Source organism: Cynocephalus volans, chromosome 1, assembly GCF_027409185.1.
Source record: "Cynocephalus volans isolate mCynVol1 chromosome 1, mCynVol1.pri, whole genome shotgun sequence".
Lineage (NCBI taxonomy): Eukaryota > Metazoa > Chordata > Mammalia > Dermoptera > Cynocephalidae > Cynocephalus > Cynocephalus volans.
In genome coordinates, this window is record NC_084460.1 from 86,550,968 (window position 1) to 86,563,648 (window position 12,681).

Consider the following 12,681-nt stretch of genomic DNA (forward strand, 5'->3'; position numbering starts at 1 on the left):
TTTTCTTACAAAATGTTATTCCTGCCACTCTGCTCTTCAGCATGTGATGAAGGGAAGCTGAGGCAGCTTCAGTCACAAAGGAAGACCCAAGGAGGTGCCATTCTGGGGGACCTTCTGCCTGTGCCCAGTTTGGGGGACTCACATAAGCCTCCCTGCATATGCAGGTGTATCCTATCACTGCTTTCTCCATTTGGAAGCCCACAAAGATGGCTTGCCATCCTAGTGCCTCAGGTCTCGATGGAAGAAGGCCTTAATCTGTTCTTAGTTACATCATTTGGTCTCAGATGTGTCCTTGTCAGTGTTTCACTCTTGCAGGTCAGGTGTTAGGGCTGCTTCTAGCTTCTGTGTGAAATAGACACCCTCTTGTGCTATTCTACTGAAATTCCTCTTTGACCAATCCTGCTTTATGGTATCTTTCTTCCTGGGGTGGGTGGGGGCAGGATACAGCCTACAGGTGGGGTTGCATGTTTGGACTACTACACAGCTCTAGGAGGCACCATTCACACTGTGGTCATTGTCGATTTGAATATGTATTATGACCATTTTATGAAGATGGAAGTAAAGAGATATCAGGTCTTGAGAAAGAGATATCATTTTTAGGTTTACACAAAAACCTTAAATATGGGCTAGCAATGGCTTGCCTCAAGGTTGAAACAACACTGGCAACTGGCTGGGTTCTGCTCCTCACTAGCTGTGTGATCTTGGGTTAATCATTTAATCTCAGTTTTATCATCTGTAAAAATGAGTATAATAATAGTACCTCATAGGTTGATTAAAGAAATTATGTACGCCCAGAACTGAGCATGGAGCCTGACACATAGTGAATGTTCAGTGTATGGCAGCTCTCATAATTTGGCTTATACATGTCCTTTCACACAGACAGATTTCTTTCCAATCACTTTCCATCAAGGGTCTCTTAACATAAAATAATTTTCATACTCATTACTACAAGACTCATTACAGTAGAGCTATTGACTTGTGTGAATCATTAATTAGTATTAATTTAATAGCTTCCTGCACAGAGTTAGACTAATGTGTCAGGTCATTGTCTTGGCACAGCCATGCACATTAATGTGACTCTGAATTTAGAGCAGAGGTGCAAGGACTCAGGCAGTAGACAAGAAACAAAGTAAAGAAGGAAAGATAAGACCTTACTGATTAGTTTTCCAGACAAAGTAACATCCTTGACAAGTGTGTCTCTGTCACAGCATTAATTATTTGAAGAAAGGCTAGTGAAAAGCTGTACGCAGGTCAAATTTGAGGGGGACTTAAAGATTATGCAGGCAGTGGGTGGGGGGCAGGGAGTCTTATCTGGAGAGCCCATGATGCTTTATCTGTGTTTCAGGACACGGCTGGGCATAGTGTGGGAGAGCAGGAGGTAGGGGCTGGAAGTCGCCGCTGACAGTGACCTTATCGTTCCCGCAGGATATTTTCATTAATGACTGGCTTCACCTGCTCTTTTTCCAATATGTTACACATCAATATAATTTCTGTCAGTTACTAGGCCTTGGTGTCGTCTAGGCCCTGAAATTGCGTTATTGAACTAACATTCATTGTCAGATCTTTACAAAATAAACCTATTTTATTTCTCCTCGTCCTCTAAATGTGTCTATTCTCCTACAGTGTGCATAATGAATGGCCCTTTGGCTGTTGTAACACCTTCACTGAAATCCTTCAAGTGCGTATATGTGTATCTGTCTGCCTCTCTCTCTCCCTTACCTATTGCCACATGTTCTCTACCCTCCCCACTTCTTCCTCTTTCCTGAAGGACAATTTCCCTTATTCTCATACAAAAGACTTGGTGTCACAGAAGAAAATCACTATTAGCATGAGCAGTCTGGCATTGTGTGAGTAAGTGTCCGTGTCCTATTAAGCAAGGTTCACAAGCCATGTTAATTCCACACAGATTTCTCTGCTCCATCTAGCCACCTACTCCCACCCCAACAACAAAGAAATGTAATGTCATTCATTTAAGAAAATGTCGTAGTCCGGTGAACTTTCATAAAATAAGGATTCTCGTGACCCCAGTTTTTAAATCATAGCCGTGGCTACAGAAAGGCAGTGGGTGTGGCGGGGTGGGGCATGCAAGGGAGTGAGGGCAGAGTGTCTTGATTGGTACCTAAGGCAGAGTGTTCCCTCTGAATAGAAGTATTAGGTGGCACTGCTCAGAGATGCAGTGAGGCAGTGCAGAGGGAGACTAAAGGCATCTGAGGCTCACTTGGCTGTCACCAAGACACTGATGGATAGTCACCAATGGTTGAATCTGAATCTGAACTTGAACTATCCAAAGTGTGACTGTCATCTCATTGCCTCTCCTCTGAGCCTTTTTCTATCTGTACCATCTTATTCTCTGTAACCAAGATTGTTAGTTCTGCTTTTTCTGTTTTTTATCTTGTATATGTTGCTTTATATAGTAGATATGCTTCTGAAACATTGTGAATAAATGGTAGTTTTAAATAACATATTAAATTCATCTTAATATAGAAAAGTATAAAGAAGAAAACAGAAAGGTCCAAAATCCCATCACTTAGATAATCTTGTTAATAGTTTTTAAAAATAAGAGCATATATATTTACATGGTTAGAGTAAATATATTTGCATAGTACCAAAGTGTAAACTGTACAAATAATACATTTAGTACAAGGTGTAAATTGAAAAGCACCCGTTTCCCTCAGCCCTACCCAAATCCTTAGGCCCTCCCCCAGCATTATGAATCTGTGCAGTGTACAAAGCACTATAATTATACAGAAATTAATAAGGCATCTCCCTGGCCCTTAAAGAGACTTTCAGTCTAACGAGTCAAAGAATCATAAACAAGACATGTAAATGGAATTATATGTGATGCTCAGTCAGTTGGTAGCTAGACAGCCAGGAGATGTGATGCAAACATTACTCTCAGTGGTGAACCCAGGTCACTGTTGTCATCCTCTCTCCCATCCACTTCACCTAGCTAACCACAAGACCTTAAACAAACACCTAAGATCTCTTCACCCAACTTATGCACTTATAGAATGGGTGTGCTAATTCCTCCCTGTCTGACGAGTTTTGAGAATTGAATGCCAGAATAGGTGAGAAAACAGACACTTCATAACCTGTAAAGCAGACCAGAAATGTGAGTTTCATTGTTATCACTACCTTATGCAAAGGTGCACCAAGGAGAATCAGTTTTAGGAAGCTCAAGAGTGCAGGGTTATCAACTGCTAGCCCTGATTTGACCCATAGTTGCCTTTTGTTTGGCTCGCACTATTTTTTAAGGTAAAAGTTGCCAACACTTAAAAATCAGTAGAGTTCACATAAAAATAAGTTTCCCCTGAAAAATCTGAGGAACTATTCGTAGTGGACTTGTGTTCCCACATGGCAACCATTTTCATTGGTGAGGAACTGCTGCCCCCATAGCATGTATTCTCCAGTTTGCCACAAGCCCCACTACTCCCTTTTGTTGCCCCAACACTGAGACCTGATGTCAGTTGTCGTGCTTGCTCTTTCTTAGAGTAGAAAAATATTTTAGGACTCACGTTTCTATCAAAAGTAGCAAAGTAAAGCTATTCCATGAGGGCCACAAGATTATTTTTACACCTGACCTACTTCCCTAAAGGCATTGGAGTTTGTAATTTCAATTCAAGACCAGCAAAATATTCAGCTGAAAAGGGCCTGGAGGTTAACTAATCCAAGCCTCTTGGTGAATTCCAGAGAGGTTAAGTTATACGATGTAAATAAAATGTTAAGCATTATAGTCAAATGATATAGGGTCTAGCATTGTTATTATTACTAGAGTAATAATTCCGGATTCCTAGGTTTTTTAGTCATTTGGTCATCAGCCCATATGCATTTAGTGGTGTAATCGTGGATAAGACACTTGAGGTTTCTGAGTCCCATTTTCTTCATCTGCTCAAAGGGAAAACTAACCCCTGCACTCCCCATCCTATGTGTGTTTGTAAGTCACTTAGTGGAGTATAGTGCTGAACAAATTGTTATTACTACTTTGATATCAATTTAACTGAGAAAGTTTTAAAAGTATAACTAAGGTTTTAAAAGATACTTAAAATACCCAAAGTTACTTGACTTTCATTATAATTTACATTTCTCTCAAGTTCAACTCATCAAATGAATTAAGTGCCTAATACTAGTATTATCCAACTAAAATATTTAGATAAGTCTAGAATAGCTTTCCTTGGTGCCTTCAGTTTTTCTCAATCCCAGAAATTGTTAGAGGAGAAAATGCTGGTTTAGGGGAATAGACCGATGAATAATTTGCATTTGTGTGTTTTCCCTAAGGAAAACAAGAATTATTAGGACAACAACACAAAAAGTGCCCATTTTGCACAAAAACACACAAATCACACATCAATTTTAGTATAAATGGAGGTCAGAAGCAGACCCAGATTATCCATGTAATGTCCACTGTGATGCACCTTTGTTGCTTCATAAAGTACCACTGCTTTGGAAGGTATGGCAAGGATAGAAGCCCATGTTTTATTTGCACTGGACCAGGATCCTGGACTGGAGGAAAGAACTTGGTACATGCCTGGGCTGGAAGTTCTCTCTACCTACCAGCAATGTGTGTGTGAGCCTAGGTTTTATGTGTATAGGAGGGTCATCATGTTTTGTCAATGTGTAAAATGTATTTTGCTACAACTGAGTAGTTCCCTGTATGGCAATATCTGGAAGATGGTGTTCTGTGTGATATTGAACTGGGCTGACCTGTCAGAGTAAGACCTCAGAAGCTTAGCATAATGTCAGGTCAGGATATTATGTGTGATTGTTTATCCATTCATCTGTTAATTTGTTTATTCAGCAAATGTCAGTGCCTGTGATATTCTAGACATCAGCATTATAGTAGGGAAAACAAGCAGACAATAATAGCCCCACCCTAGTGAAATTTATATTCTGTAGTGGAAGATTGACATTAAATAAATAGTTTAAACAAATAAGCAAGATAGCTACATAATTATGTGCTGTGAGGGCTAGAAAGGAAATGAAGAGGAGATAAGATCTCTGTCAGAGAAGGCTTCTATAAGGATGTCACACCTGAACTAAGACATTGCCAGATGCATTAGTCAGCCAATATCAAGGACAGAGGAACGTACCAGGCAGAGGGAACAGCAAGTACAAGGCCAAGAGATGACAAAAAGCTTAGCATGTGTGAGCAACAGAGGGAGGCCTTGGGCGAGGGAGAGAGTGGTATGACGTGATAGTGATATTGAGCAGTTTAGGTGAGGGCCAGATCATGCAGGACCTGCTGCCACTCTTTCCTACCTGGACAACTGAAATGGTGGTGGCTGGGACTAGAGTCAGAGCAATGAGAACTAGAGAACTGAAAGGGGTTAAGATGTATTTTAGAGATAAGAGTGACAACTTAATGATGGATTGAATGTCAGGCAGGAGGAAAAGAAAAAAACTGGGATTAACTCCTAGGTTTGTGGCTTGAGCAACTGAATGGGTTGTGGTGCCATTTTCTGAGGCTTAAAAGTCAAGTAACTTTGCAGACCTCACTCAGCTAGGACACTGAAGTCTAGTCTGTGTGAATTCACTTTTTTATTTACTTACTTATTTTAATCTGTCAGGTGAGGTTATTAGCTTAAATTTCCAAGATCTCTTTCAGATTTGCAATTAAGTTCTCATCTAGATTAAATTATTAATATAGAAACATCCTGAGGGTCAGAATTAAGTAATATTGTCAGGCCATGGCATTTTTGATATATAACACTATGATGAAATAAATCTCTTATCTCAAAACTAGTAGCCAGAATCTTGGGATGCTTTTTCTCAAGCATCTGATTGAGTTAACTTGTGTAACACAATCATAAGGACAAGGTAAGGATGGCTGAAGACCAGAATGCAACCAATATCAAAAACAGAGTAATGGTTTCTAATTGTATGAATTACGCTTGTGTTTGCATCTTCATTCTTAATCACTTTTTTTTGAAAAGGTAAAGAGTTGGTTTTGATATCCCTGAGATTAGTCTCTCTCTCTTTTTTTTCCCCCACAAGGGCTTCTCATATTCGAAATCCTGAGTTAACCAACATTTCATGTGCTTCCATTTCCATCAAGGCAGTTTTGAGCTAAATAGGCTTGAGGATGGAATTTCAAACAGAACTATAATAACTGCATATGCTAATTATTCTAATTATTCTCACTGCTTTTGATATTGACCTGTATTTATTCTTTATGTCTAAGAATCCAATCTTTTTTGTTGTTGTATGAAGACTAAAGAGCTCTTTAGATGCAGTTTATATTCTTGTTATGGAATATGACCTTCTTAATGAGAAGGGAAATGTTAATGAAGACTAATTAATGAATAATTTTAACAAGTAAAGGAGTTATCCATTTGAAGCAAGAGATTAGTGGGTTGTGCATTTCAGCAGGTATTTATTTGCATATTGACACTGACACTGTCAGAAGGGAGGGAGGAAAAAGGAGAGGAGCTGGACAGGGCAGGCTCCATCTTGACCAGAGTGTTCAATTCTATTTGCTTTCATCCATTTTCATTTCAAAAAGCATTTGAGGAAAGCTTTTCCTTTTGTGTCTCGTGTGGGCCCCAGGCAGGCAGGTCTTCAGCCTTGCTTCTCTTCTGACTCCAACCACCCCTACCCCCACCTCCCATTTACCTAGACCTCATTCCTGTCAGCACCACAGGTTTTTCTGCTTTTACCGTTATAGTCTGCTTCCCCACCCTCTGGAGATGACCTGTTTGTGGCCACCAGTCTTTGCTGTCAGACTTTGTTTAAGAAAGCTCAGTCTTGCCCAACACCAGAAGGTCCCTCATGGCTCCACAGGAGCTGGCTGTTGGCATCTGCCATTTCCTGGTTCTTCCAGGCCCTCCAGCTGAGGGGCCCACCCGTCCCCATCCTCTCCACTTTCATCTGGGACTTCACAGAAACAGCACCAATGAGAAGCCAAAAATATGTATCAATTGTCTGGCCCTAAACCTTTTCAATATGATATGTGTTTTAGTTAAGAGGAGCAGAGACAAAGTGATTTGGGAAAATGAGAATGTTACCCTAGCCTGTTTCAGTGACACTCTAAGATGGTCAAGAAAATTGACTGTCAGATCTGATCAGTGTTGTTGAAGTCAACAGCCATCATTCCCGGAGTGGCCGGAGTCAAATTCTCACTCAGCAGGAGCAGTTTTAATGACTGAAGAATCCAGTAACCACAGAAGCAACTGAACCTCAGTGCATTGCTGACCTCCTGCATCGCTTCTCTTTTCTATTTTTCAGGCACAACATGTTTGATTGCTCTACTATCAGATAAAGACCTCACCGTGGCCAACGTGGGTGACTCACGCGGGGTCCTGTGTGACAAAGACGGCAATGCCATTCCCTTGTCTCATGATCACAAGCCTTACCAACTGAAGGAAAGAAAGAGGATAAAGAGAGCTGGTGAGCTTGTGAACGCCTCTGAGGAATGTCTACCGTCTGGTTCAGTGGACAAGAAGCCTTGCTTGGAGAGCCCCTGGGGGATGAAATGTTCAGTTACCCGGTGATTAGTAGATCAGTACAGAGGCTGCTACTGAGATAGCCAAGACTTGACTTTATAATGTTTCCTGTCAATAAGTGGCCACTGAATTTGCCCTTCTTCATGGCCAAAGATTCCAAAGGGTTAAAAAAGCCCTTTTCCAGTTTAAAGGCCAGTAAGATCTTTAGGCCTCCGGTTTCCGCCTCGTTCTCACCTCTTACCATACCTGCTTCCTTCCAGCTATGCCAGACAATAACCATTCACCAGATGAGCCTTGTTTCTGTGCCTTTGCAAGTGCTGTTCCCACTGTCTAGAGGATGACAATTGCTTGTCCCTTAAGATTCAGTTTAAGGTGTCCTTTTGGAAGCCTGCCCTGTCACACTGTGGCAGTGGCTCCCCCAGTCCCGGTTGGATGCCCCTTCTGCTTTCCCCAGCATCCTATGTGGACCCCTTGGGTCACCTCTCACAATGCATGGATATACCTGGCTCTCTTATCTATCTTGCCTTCCTGACTGTGAGCTTTTTTTTTCTTTTTAATTACTATATTTTTCATCACACAACGTAATCATTTTTTGTGGCCCTTTACCAATTTCTTGCTAAACTTTTCTCCCTCTCTCTGTTTCATGCCTCTGGTGGCCTCAGTTCTGTTCTCTCCTTTTGAAAGTTCAACAAATTATTATGGTTGTTGTATCTTTCTTTCTTTTTATGTTTATTTGTTTGTTTATTTTTTTTAGCTCCCACTTAGGAGTGAGGATATGTGGTATTTCTCTTCCTGTTCCTGGCATATTTCACTAAACATAATTTTCTCTAGGTTCGCCCATGCTGCTGTGAATGGCAGAATTTCGTTCCTTTTTATGGCAGAGTAGTATTCCATTGTGTATATATACCACATTTTCCTAATCCAGTCATCCATCAATGGACATTTAGGTTGGTTCCAACTCTTAACTATTGTAAATAGAGCTGTGATAAACATGAGAGTGCAGGTGTCCCTTCAACATGATGATTTTCATTCCTTCAGGTATGCACCCAACAGTGGGATTGATAGATCATTTGGCATTCTCTCTGTAGTTGTTTGAGGAACCTCCATACCATTTTCCATAATGGCTGCACCAGTTTACAGTCCCACCAGCAGTATAGGAGGTTTCCCCTTTCTTTGCATCCTTGCCAGCATTTGTTATTCTCTGTCTTTTGGATAATGGCCAGTCTAACTGGGGTGAGATGATATCTCAGTGTGGTTTTAATTTGCATTTCCCTGATGCTTAGTGATGTTGAGTATTTTTTCATGTGTCTCTTGGCCATTTGTATAGCTTCCTTTGAGAAGATGCCTACTCAACTCCTTTGCCCATTTTTTAATTGGGTTACTTGTTTTTTTACTGTTAAGTTATTTGAGTTCCTTGTATATTCTGGATATTAATACCTTGTCAGATGAATAGTTTGCAAATATTTTTCTCATTCCGTAGGTTGTCTTTTTGCTCTGTTAACTATTTCTTCTGCTGTGAGGAACCTTTTTCGTTTGGTATAATCCCATTTGTTTATTTTTTCTTTCATTGCCTGTGCTTTTGGGGTATTATTTATAAAGTCTTTGCCCATTCCTAGTTCCTGAAGTGTTTCCCCTGTGTTTTCTTTTAGTAGTTTTATAGTGTCAGGTCTTATATATGTCTTTAATCCATTTTGAGTTGATTTGGGTATGTGGTGAGAGGTACAGGTTCTTCTATACATGGATGTCCAGTTTTCTGAGCACCACTTATTGAAGAGGCAGTCCTTCCCCCAATCCTGCTGTGAGCTCTTTGAAGGCAGGAACTTGGTCTTGTTCATTTCCATACCCTGAGTACTTAGCACAGTGCCTAGTATAAGTAAATATTTCAGAGCTGGGTAGCCAGGGGGTGGAGGGTTCCCTAATTCATTCATGTATTCACCATCCGAGGAGCTGGGGATACAACAACGCCCCCTCCCCAAAAAAGGTTCTCATGAAACTTAACATTCTGAAATTGTCATGGAGCTGGGCGATGGAGTAGATATACATTAACAAAAAGAAAAGTAAAAATATGTAAGTTATATACTATATCACAAGGCGATAACTGCTATGGAGAGACATGAAGCAGGTGTAGGAATGAGGAGTGTCAGGGAGTTGCAGTTTTAAGTAGCACAGTCTGTGTAGGTCTTGCCAAATGACATTTGGATAAAGACTTGAAGGAGAGTTATCAGTTGGTTACTATATTTTCATAGTTAAATTGGGGGTAATTCCTTCATACCTACGGAAGGGAAGAATTCTTTCGCTCCCCAGAATGACAACTGCAGCATGTAGGTGCTTCATGATATGCCAGGTGGCAGGGCCGGAGTCCAGTGAGTATGGTGCTCACGCACACTAGTCTCTGACCATGACAGGCCCCTGCTGTCTGGGTTAATCTGCAGATCGACCCTCAATCTCTACAGGTCAGCATCTGCCCAGTGAATGAATGAAATGAACCTAATCAACATTTGAGTTTTCACAGTAGGAAGCTGTACTGTTTAGTCAAATTGTGATGAATGTTATTACGACCTCCTGCTTCAGTGACTGCTTGAGATGCAGAATAATTTTTAATGAAAGCTTTGGTCAGCTTTTCTGTAGAACAAGAAATGGGATGGAACAAGCAATGTTTTAGGAGCATCTATCGAGCTTTGATGAGCTCCAAGCAGTATGAGTGAAATACTCTGACTTCCTTACATAGGAAGACACCATTTCCTTGTAGGAGTCCACTGTGAGCATGGACTTAAGATACAGTTAGCCCACTCTCGCATAAGCACAGGCAGGGATGTGTACATAGTACACCTGGGAATGTCATCTTAACATCCAGTGCCCTCTTCTGAAGCGTCACTCACATTTTATCCTCCCTCCTCTTCCCTGCCATACCTACCACCCACACCCACACCCTACAGTGATTCTTTAGAGAGGCAAATTTGGACACCATCTTCAGGGAGGTTAATCTAACCTGCTCTGTTCTTTTGTGTAATTTGGCCAAGGCTGTATTATATAGAAGAGCTTAAGGAACAATGATTGGTTTTACCATCTTTATGTATGTTTTCTGACCCCAACCTTCCTTTCAGCGCATCTTTTCTCTTCCTGTTTGGCATGACAGTAAGCTCCAACCAGTCTGGGCCAAATACATGTTGGTCTTTGTGTCTCCACTCCTTATGCTATTTCCAGTAACAAAGACAACATCAGCTGCTGTTCATCGTTTGCTCACTGTGTGTTAGAAGCCAAGCCTAGTGCTTTACATATGCTTTCTGTTTACCTATTTTATGAGGTTGCTAATATTATCCTTTTTACAGCCAATGAACTGGAACCTCAAAGAGGCTTGTGTGCCCACAGATACACAGCTAGTGAGTGGCATGACCAGAAATGAAACCCGGGACTGACTGACTCTAAAGTCCATGTCCTTGCCCACTAGACCATACTTCCTGGAATGTTCTCCTACATCCATGCCCACAGAAGTCCTACTCATCATTCAAAGCTCAGCTTTAATGTTCATTCCTTCCTGATTATCACACTCAGAAATCATCCCTTTCTCTTCCATCTGCCTGCAGCATTTAGCAGATACTAGTGTTACTCACCCTGAAAGAATACAACTTTGTGCTTATAACATTTAACACATATGTGTTAAATGTTATCTCTCCTGCCAGACTGTCTACTTCTTAGAGAAAGGTCTGGATCTTGTATAACTTCATATCCTTCAAACTGTCTACATGGAGCAGGTATTTAATAAATAATTGACAAATATGTGAATGAACAAAGTTCTAGCTTCTTTAAAGAAAAAATAATAATAGATAATATTATTGAATATATATTATGTTCAGGCACTATGCTAAATGATATAGATGGAATAACTTCTTTATTTCTCAACAACAAGCCATGAAATAGATACTGTTCCCATCTTGCAGTCAGGGAGCCCGAAGATCAGAGAATTTCTCATAGTCACAAATAGCTAGAAGTGACAAAGTTAATCAAATTCAAGCAGTCTGACCTGAGCCTTTAAAGACTGTACTAAAATGTGCTTTTCCTAATCCTGATCCTATTTGGGGGGCTGTTTTGAGATCTACATAGGCACACCCAAGGGTGCCCTCAGGCTAAATGATGTATACAAGGTGTCCGTCCACCTGCCTTTCAGCATTCTTCTCCCATTCTCCTTGAATCCCCACCCTAGTGCTCTCTACTGTCAATCAGTGAAGTGCCACAGTGATTGACAGTATTTAGGTTAAAACCAGTGGCCTTCTCCATTCATATCCCTGCCCTCAGTGCTCTTATTGATATATTCTTGAAGTTCTTCAAGATTCCAAGGATGAAGGCAGAAGGATCAGCTGGTAGAGTGTCAAACCTCAAGCCATGCAGCAAGATACTGCTTGGTCCTAGGAATGATAGAGGTGAAGGAAGCAGCCATGACCAGCTCACATGCAGTAGATCAGCATGTCATAGATGCACCCAGACTGTACCACAGCTGGTCAAGCTAATGGGCTCATTCTGTCTTTCTAGGTGGTTTCATCAGTTTCAATGGCTCCTGGAGAGTCCAGGGAATCCTGGCCATGTCTCGGTCCCTGGGGGATTATCCACTGAAAAATCTCAACGTGGTCATCCCAGACCCCGATATCCTGACCTTTGACCTGGACAAGCTCCAGCCCGAATTCATGATCTTGGCATCAGATGGCCTCTGGGATGCTTTCAGCAATGAAGAAGCAGTTCGATTCATCAAGGAGCGCTTGGACGAACCTCACTTTGGTGCCAAGAGCATAGTTTTACAATCCTTTTACAGAGGCTGCCCTGACAATATAACAGTCATGGTGGTGAAGTTTAGGAATAGCAGCAAAACAGAAGAGCAGTGAACCCTTCAGGGGTCTCAGCTGCCTTAGAATAAAGGACTTTTGACACACTGCTCTCTTTTAATGTAGTGAAAGGTGTGGGAGTTATAATTAGGTTCACCCATCCAGACACAGAATCCCCCCTCCCTGCTGGTCTTAGGTCTATATTCAGTGATGAACAAAGGGTGTTCTTGGCCAATGTAGTTGAGAGGCTGGAAAATGGTTTTCTCATGTTTTACCAACTCTTTTATCCAATGTCCAGAATATATAAATAGATAGCTGTGGACTCATATATGAAGTGAACGGCATATGTGCCAAGTAGTCTCCCTTTTAAGATTCTTTTCGAGATCCCTTCAGGGTCCTCCAGGCATCGACCTTTGTGTCCTCTCTGT

The 12,681-nt window shown here is 41.2% G+C and overlaps 1 protein-coding gene across 6 annotated transcripts in view; it reads left to right on the top strand.

Annotated features, from left to right (window-relative positions):
- PPM1L (protein phosphatase, Mg2+/Mn2+ dependent 1L) overlaps nucleotides 1–12,358 on the top strand; it is a 287,755-nt gene extending 275,397 nt beyond the window's left edge. For all 6 annotated transcript variants that reach the window (XM_063085941.1, XM_063085967.1, XM_063085948.1 and 3 more), the window contains 2 exons: nucleotides 7,222–7,383; nucleotides 11,967–12,358. In XM_063085941.1, the coding sequence (XP_062942011.1) occupies nucleotides 7,222–7,383; nucleotides 11,967–12,313 (509 nt within the window). In that variant the 3' untranslated portion in view covers nucleotides 12,314–12,358. The remainder of the gene's footprint in view (nucleotides 1–7,221; nucleotides 7,384–11,966) is intronic.
- Nucleotides 12,359–12,681: the final 323 nt, after the last annotated feature.